At 35.1% G+C, this 9,196-nt stretch overlaps 1 protein-coding gene across 1 annotated transcript; it reads right to left on the bottom strand.

Moving 5' to 3' along the window:
* Window positions 1-7,897: 7,897 nt before the first annotated feature.
* On the bottom strand, window positions 7,898-8,986 carry LOC108969271. Its single transcript, XM_018933885.1, has 2 exons — window positions 8,835-8,986; window positions 7,898-8,746 (listed from the first exon to the last, which is right to left on the bottom strand). Exons 1-2 carry the CDS (start codon window positions 8,895-8,897, stop codon window positions 8,099-8,101), a joined length of 711 nt encoding a protein of 236 aa, XP_018789430.1. The 5' UTR covers window positions 8,898-8,986; the 3' UTR covers window positions 7,898-8,098.
* Window positions 8,987-9,196: the final 210 nt, after the last annotated feature.

The following is a 9,196-nucleotide window of genomic DNA, read 5'->3' as shown; positions in this document are numbered from 1 at the left end:
ATTAATAATACTTTTCCTTTTTGTTGTTGCAGTTGTTTTTGGTGCACAGCTTAAACTTAATTTGCTTTACCGCAATATTTTTGAACTTTCCCGTCTTCATTAGAGCAACGCTGGCATACGCTCAAGATGACTCAGGCGGGTCACTTTAAGCTGTTTTGTACCGAACACCTTCCAACAAATGTTAATTTGCTTTGTTTTTTTACTTCTAATAATTGTGAAGCATACTTTAGTGATGAGATCTTAGAGCATCGGCAGTTTTGACACAGTATATGTAAGTTACCATCTCATCAATTTTGAGCCGAACTTACGAAAAAAACCGTATTTGAATATATGTACATATTTTAGTAAAAATCTTTATTATTGCTTTCAAAAAGGTTCCTGAGGCAATAAAATCACGACAATGCTGAAACTAATTTTCCATACACTTGTGTAAGCCTCGGCTAGGCTCGTTTGTGGAGCTTCATTCGTTAGATGCTTTGACAGTTTCGACATCACACTCACAGTAGTGTTGCGTTTGAGAGTTGGCTACTCAGGTTCGTTGTCAAATATGTCTTTAGCGACCTCTACTCGATTTCGTGTTTGCAAAAGAATCAGGTCTTTTGGTACGAGTTCAGCATTGACACTTGTTAATTTTTACATAAAGTAAAAAGGAGTCGGAAGATATATAATATTTTCGAGCTGCATCGAGATATGCCCTCTATATTAATTCTGTTAAGGCTAACTTGTTGTCGAGTTTTACCCTCTTTAGACTAACTTGTTGTCGAGATGTAGTCTCTTTATTATAACTCTTAAGACTGACTTGTTACATGGATCTTTTTGCTATTTATACTAAACATACTAGATGTTCACCTATAACTAGTTGATTGTTTTTTTTTTTACATATAGTATAATATATTTGCTTTGATAAAATTCCTTTGTTCTAAGATAAGATTGTTTTAATATTTTTTCCTTACTCAAATTCAATATTGTTTTGTTGTCTGTTTGTTTGGGATATTTTGATAAGATAATATTATAAGGAATACGTTCCTTAACTTACGCTGGGTGCCTGAAACATTAACGAAACTATATTGAGTTGATCCGTAAGAGATGTTGAGATCGTCTGCTATCTCTCTGATGGCAACACGACGTTTTCAAGCACTGTTTCTTAAACTTTTTTGATGTTATCGTCATTAACAGAGCTGGTGATGGACAACTCATATGAGGCAAGTTTGCGGTCAAAGAATTGCTTTCGTGGTAAGGTAGACTCTCCAAATATACTTCTGCAATAAACTCAATGAATCCGCATCCGTGATATTACTGGAAACGCAAAGTTTGAAGCCAAGTAAAGAATAATTTTTTTTCTATGATACAAATTGTCAGACAAACCTTTCGCGCCCAAATAATACACACCACTTTACATACGGACCTCAAAATCAGGACCATAAAAAAAGGTCGTAGCAATCTAAATTTTTATCGATTCGGTTTGTGCGGGTTTCCTCTGGTAAAAAACAGCATTTTTCCATAAATTTTTTTCTCATAAAAAAAATGAAACTTTTATTAGAATTTTTTATTGTTACAAACATACACTACTAACCAAAGAATTTTGAAGTTTTTGGAAAAAAATATTTTAAACTCGGCCATTACGACGCCATTTCCGGTCCCCCTCGGAAAAAAGAAGCGCTCGCGTTGGTGGAATAACTCTTTAAAAGATCATTTACAAATGAAAAAATTCGTGTTTTAGTTAAAACTTAGAACTTGAAAGAAGGGGAAAAAACTGAAAATTGTAGTTTGGGCAGACATTTTTACAAAAAAAGAATATTTCAGAGAAAACTTCGCTCAGGGCTGTACCTCCGAAACACTTGAAAATTCGTAACAATATTCTAGAGATGTTGCAGAATTGTAGCGACAATAAAGAATTCGACTTTTTGAAACTCATAAACCCATATACCCCTTAAATGAACCTTAGTGATGAGAACGAAAATTCAACTCTTTGAAAGAATTAGCGTGGAAGTCACGGAATTGTATCTTTTAAACGGGTTTGTTTACGAAAAAAACGGTATCAGACCTTTTTTGTAGAGCATTCAATTTCCTACAAAATCTAAGGAACAAAATATTTTTTGAAGTGGTTGGAAGCGAGATATAAACTTTTCTATCAGATAATAAGAAAAAATATAAAACTGTAAGTAGGAGGACCTTCCCGTTACAATTAAGAGCTCATTCTTGGAGAGGCTTCGTTAGAGGTGTCTAGGAGCCTATTTTTCAAAGTGCCAAACGAAAAACAATTTTTTTTTTTTCAATCACTCTAATATATATGTACATACTCTTCTTTTCTATTGTTATCATCGGTACTTATGGCGTATTATGCATATGTACATATATTTATGCTTGTGTATGTACTGAGAATATAGTAAATACTGATAAAGTTCAGTGGAAAATTGCATAAAACTCTATTGCTCGCATCCGTGCACCGTAAAATTGTAAATTGTAAAAAAAAAAATATGTAACCCCATGTGTACAAACATGATTTATTAATTCTGTGTTTTAAGTACTTGTTGCCTTCCTGCCTTCTGCATACGTTTCAGCTGAGCTTGTGACCTTATTCTCTTTGATTGCTTTTTTAGTTAGTTGATCGTTGATCTTGTTACTGTTTTGTGGTTTTTTGTTCTTGTACGGCAAGTGATATTTGTACATATGTATGTGAATCTTTACGGTGGAGGATGTATGGTGTCGACACAGCACCCAAGCGTATCCAGCGTAGAGTGACACCATTGCAAGGGGCAGATAATCGCACGGCTGACTGAACGAGAAGTTGTTGTACTACTTCATGCTGTAGCTTTTCAGTTTACCATACAAATACACACAAATGTATGTGTGTATGTGTATTGTATCGCAACATCTTGTGCTCCAAATTCCACTTGTACAGATTTCTCCCTTATTTACATACAAGTGTACATATATACATACATAGATGTGTATACATACTATATAGTATATATGTATGAATGTACATATGTGCATAATTCTATTTCGTAGCAATATTTGTGAGCGCAACCTTAAGCAAAGACTGCGGCAGAAGTAAAACCATGTTTTTTAGGTTTATGCACTTTGAGATCACCGTGGTGGGTAATTTGTAGTTTCAGAAGGCTGGCAGATGGTTTTGGTATCTGATTTCCATGGAGCTGTATCGTCTCCTGACGATTTACTCAGTCAAGTGTTTAATCATGTATTATAATAAGTGGACACATATGTATACGCAGGTTGCCTTCCATATTTCGGCATTTGGCAACTCTATTGCTGCAGTCTGTCAACTCACAACTTTAACGAAAAGTTTGACACTTTTGAGGTTATAATATCCCGCAGGTTTTGACATATGATTGCTATATGTGTTGTTTGCAGTAACTTAAAATGTTCATATCGGTAAATAAAATGGAATTGTATATCGAGCAGTTTCGCGCGATTAATTTTTTGCAAATTTCTACGTGAATTAAATCCTCAACAGTGCATCGATGAACTTAATTCAATTTTTGACGATGAAGCTCCATTAAGAACCAGTGTTTAACGATGGTATGATGAATGCAATCGAAGTCGTAAGAAGTATTTCGTGAATGTTGTCCAAAATCAGTTATTGTTCCTGAAACTATTGATATTATACGCAAAGTGTTAGATCGTTATGTGACCTGTCGTGAGAAAACTCTAAGCTTTAGTTGGACCTGTACATATTAAAGAATACAATACTGGTACTTCGAAACACTTCTATGACATCCGGACAGGTGATGAATCACTGAAACAAAACACAACAGTGAATTCTGAGTGTCAAACAAACATTTGTTTGGCAGCTGTCATTCATGAAATCAGGAAGACCAACCGCCGAAGATGGAATCGCTCTTGACCACGACATTGCGAGCAAATCGTCGAGACACATTGGTTCGCAAGATTTCTCGAAAACCACTTTTCGATTACAACTATTTGAATAAAAATGTTGCGAAATTTTCACAGAAAGTTTCAATATTGTGTAAAAATGTCTTTTAAAAATCCAATTTACAGTTTTTTTTCCTTTGTCCAAGTTCTAAGTTAAGGTTTTAACTATTATTTACGTATTTTTTTTTACTTTAGATGATCCTGTAAGGAGTTATCCTGCCGACGCGGGTGCAACTTATTTTCTAGGGATCACCGGAAATGGCGTCGTAATGGCCGAGTTTAAAATATTTTTTGTATTTTTTCGTCTTTAATTCTGAAATGTATAAGGCAACCCTCGTACGTTATTTCTGAATAATAAAAATAAGTGCAAAATATTAACCATGTGGTTGACTGAAGTCCTTAACTACTTTAAACAAAATACCAGATTTATGTACGTAGAATGTATACACACCTACAAAAATGTGTAGTATATACATATGTATGTATGTATTTATAACAATATAAATTAAATTTACGTGGATGTAATACATACATACATATTGTATATAGTACGTACATTCAATATGTAAACTGATTCTCCGGACGATCGATATAAATATACCACACGTACATATATGTATGTATATGTAGGTATAAGCAGACGATAACACAACGTCTTAAATTCCAAGAAACTATACACAATGCATTTCATATGGCTAGGGAGTCAGTCGGAACCGGTCGAGGGAACGTACAAAAAATACGTTACGAAACGGCCGATGTTGATAATACATACATACATAACATACAATACTTACTTACATATGTACCATTTATTGTTTTGTGCACCCTTAACCATATCTATAGCAACGAACCCGATAAAAGGATGGGCCATATTACGCACGAGTATGTACATATATATACACATACATTTGTGTATATGTGCACATTGAGTAAAAAATAATGAGGATCAACTTTAAAGCGAATCAATGGAAACCGTTGCGACAGATGTTTCCGTTCAAGGTAATCACTACAGGGTAGAAATGTTGGTATGTAGACGAATGTACATACATATACTAATAAATATGCACATGCATTCATACATACACAGGTACATAATTACATTGTATTGGAACTATGGAAGCCCGTGGATAAAGAACATACAAGTTTAATACAAATTAAAAAAAAAAAAAATTTATGGCAGTTAAGGGGTTACATGGCTTTCCTCTGGTAAAACACAGCTTGTTTGTAAAAATTATTTTCTCGTATAAAAAATAAAATACAATATTTTATAAGTATTTTTTATTGTTACAAATATACACTATTAACAAAGATATTCAGAAACTTTTGGTAAAATAATATTTTAAACTCAGCCATTGCGACGCCAATACCGGTGACCCCTCGCACAAAAAAGATGTGCCCGCATAACTCCAGCATAACTCCTTGCAGGATTATTTAAAGTGAAAAAAGGATTAGGGAAAAGCTGAAAATTTGATTTTTGGCGGATATTTTAACAGAAATATTTAAATTTCAGTGAGAATTTCGCAACATTTTTTTCTTCAATAATTTTAATCGAATAAAACTCCTTTGTCTAAGTGCTTAAGAATTGTAACCTAAACATTTTTCCTAATAATTTTTTTCTTAAATAATTTTAATCGAAAAAAACTCCTTTGTCCAAGTGCTTAAGAATTGTAACCCAAAGACTTGTGTAAAATTTCATGAAGATCGGTGGAGTAGTTCTCGCGAATTCTTGAGAAGCGACTTCAAAAATACAGTTTCGGGAAAAACGCGTTTAAAGATCGCCGTAACTTAGCTAAGATCGAGCGTAAAAGTTCTCAAGGCTGTATCTCTAAAAGTCTTACTCGGACCAACTTGAAAATTTAGGGCTTTATTCTTGAGGTGTTTTAGAATCTAATAATGCAATAAACAATTATCTACACAACAAATATCTACATACATACAATATTTACCAAACACATTTGTATGTATTTTGAAATGAAGTAAACTCCATCTAAAGCAACTGTTAGTGAGATTAAGGTTTTCATAGCAGGAGCCTGTGTAAAATCTGGTTACGGAAACAGAACGGGAAATACGGAAATCGTTAAAAACTATGCAATTTCCAAACGGACTGACAGGTGGATCAGGTGGAGGTGAGGTGCCTTAAAGACATGCAGGATCGCCAGGAGCAACAAAGGAAAGCTTTTTACTCAAACAGTTTTGAAAGAACTCCAGGACGGTTGATCTATTGACAGCACAGGCGAGACAGATGGGCATAAGTAACGATGATACATGCAGAAAGTGCAGGGAAGTAGACATGAGAGTGACGCTGTAACAAGTCGTATGTTTCTGCGCAGTATTATCTAGAACTCGGCTTAGATATCTAGGAACTTAAAATACTAACAAGAAATGGTACGTATAGCATATTTATTTGTAATTTTTCCACCACTTAGATGCAGGGGTCATAGACTTTGTAGTACTCGTAATATTTATCAAAATATTTAATATTTGACTACTATAATCAATTATTATAAGAGAAGAGCTACTTTGCCCTAGTTTTCTAAAAGTACAAAACAAAACGTCAAGTAGAAAGTGCTTCATATCGAATATTTCTATGCACCTATTCAAAGCAGGGGATTATTTCCAGTGCCGCTTGTGTCATTGCTTACAGTGGCTGCCCGCTGAAACTGTGAAATATGAATGTACATACATATGTATGTATTTATGTATGTATACAGTACTTACAAACAAATATTAAGTATGCATTCCTGTTTGCGTATCGCAGTGTGTGGGTTTTGTGCATTTAAAACGAGAAAAGAAGAACGTTAAACCGGCTGCATCGAAGCTATAATACCCTTCACAGGTGCATTTTTTATAGGAACTATGTGTACGTACATATATCTCATTCTGAAAATACGCTAGCCAAGGTTTGCATCCACGCAAAACGTTTTTCTAAATCTTTCTAGCCCCGTTGTTTGACAGAAACAGAATTCAAGTATTAGTATGCTTACTTAATAAGGACAAAATTACATTTATCCTGATCCTGATCCGATCTGGACAATATTGTTTTGTACAGAGATTTTAGCGTTCTCTTGGACATTAACTTATGCGAAATTCCTTGAGGATGCCTTGTCAAATAACAAAGTTTTCCATACAAGAGCTTGATTTTAATCGCTCATTTTGTATGACAGCTAGTATATGATATAGTAGTCCAATCTTAATAATTTGTTCGAAGACTGTGCGATTGCCTTAAAGGAGAATTCTTACGAAATTTCGTGTAGATATCTCGTCAAATAAACTTTTTTTCCATACAGGCACTCGGATTTGATAGGTCCTCTTGTATGGCAGCTATACGCTATAGTGGTCCGATATCAGCGATTTCGACAAACGAGTAGTTTCTCTGCGAGAGAAAAAACGTATGCAAATTTTCAGATAGATATCTAAAAAACTGAAGGAAAAGTTCGCGTATAAAGACACCGACAAACGGCTTTGCCAAATCAACACTAGCAACTTCATGCTGATCATTTGTATAATTATACACATAGTATGTATTTATGCACATATGTTTCAAACGATCTCCGATGTTTCCTTTTAGCTTTAAAAACTTAGTGACAAACTTAAAACACCCTGTTCAGGGTATAAACATCGCCACGGTGTGGCACACAATTTTAGAAATCCTTTTGTGTTCCGCGGTGGAGAAGTGAAATGGAAGTGCTTGTTATTGTTGTGTAGTAAATGTTGGAAGCTGACATTCCCTTCTTCATTTTTGCTTGAAGTACCTATAATACATATTTATACACACATATGTACATACATGCATATGCACTAAAGTTTTTATTCACTGCATCTCGCTGTTGAACGTGTGGGAGGTGCTAGGCATGTATTAATAAATAACAATATTTCATTTCGAAGTATACATATGTACATATACAGTACATGGGTATTTACATACATATGTTTGTGTATACTTGCATATGAGTAATACACGCATAAAAAATAAAAAAAAAAAATAATAATAAAAATAATATTTTTGCCAATTTTGACGTAATTTTATTTACGCAGTTATATCGCATATACTATATACCTATAGACATAAGTACATACTATATAAGTAAGTATTATTATCTGGAGGCAGATTTGTTGCACCAAACGCAATTAACTTTATTTCATTTAAGAGCAGCAGTTCGTTTTGCATCCGTCACATGTAATCGCATTCAGGCCGGCCCTCTTAAGCGTCCACTTCGACCAGTCTCGTTTTGACATACAGTTGCCATGCTTTTTCAGCGTCAGTCACCTGTTTCGCTACCTTCTCCTGCAAGTCTGCAATGTGATACTTCTCCAAAGCCAGCTTCATCACCGTATAATCGAGGGTGCGTTCAGAGGCAGCGATGGGCGGCTCCTTTAATTTTTCCGCCAATTTGATGAACTTTCGCAATTGGTCATACTTGTATTGCGAGTTGGTTAGGTTCTCATCGTTTGCCGCAGCTGCTCGTGCATCCAAAATATTAAGGTAACGTGTTACTAGCTTCACCTTCGAAGATATGTAGTCGCTTCGTCCAACAAGTGGTGAAATCTCCCGATTTAGTTGAGTTAAGGCATCTACGGTTTCGGCTACATCGGTGACATTTTGTTCTTGCAACCAGAAGTCTGACATAGATCGCAGTGGTCCAGCGGTGGTGCTGGGTGTTTCCGTTTTATCGGGTCCTGCAGTTAATTCCTCTTCGATCGACTCTTCTGGTTGGAGATTATTTTTAATGGTGATGTGATTGTTTTCAAAAATCAAAGTTTTGTTGATGGCACCATCGGTTTCGTTGGATTCGTCCGATTTCACATGAAAATCCAGCGCGAAACGAAAGAGCACGTTGGCGTTCGCGTGCTACAAACAAACATACATACATATACACATTTAAATATGTTATGATTATGTAACGTATATGACTTCATATAAACATATTGTGACTTACCTTTGATTGCCTGGTGATTACAGCGATAACCGCCAACAAAAGCAACTGCATCCGTGGCTGCATTCTGATCCTTTATTGACTTGATGCGATTATAAACTGCTACCGAATTCAAATTACTCGCTGAGACCCAGTGGCCTCAGTTTCTGTTCGTCAGCAAATATTTACTTACTTAGCTGTGGAGTAACAGTTCCGTTATCTCTCATTCGGTACTCACAATTATGAAAAGGTCAAAGCGGAGTTCAAACGAGATTAAGAAAATTTCAACATCTCCGCATATAAATAGTTGTAAATATGTATATATGTAAGTATGTAATAGGTGATCCCTTTCGAGGTTTCCTACTTTTTTTTAAGAAAAAATACAG

The sequence above is a fragment of the Bactrocera latifrons genome, unplaced genomic scaffold (assembly GCF_001853355.1).
Source record: "Bactrocera latifrons isolate USDA-ARS-PBARC rearing strain unplaced genomic scaffold, ASM185335v1 scaffold_247, whole genome shotgun sequence".
Lineage (NCBI taxonomy): Eukaryota > Metazoa > Arthropoda > Insecta > Diptera > Tephritidae > Bactrocera > Bactrocera latifrons.
Note: the sequence above shows the minus strand (reverse complement) of the source record. Positions and strands in the feature narration are given on the sequence as shown.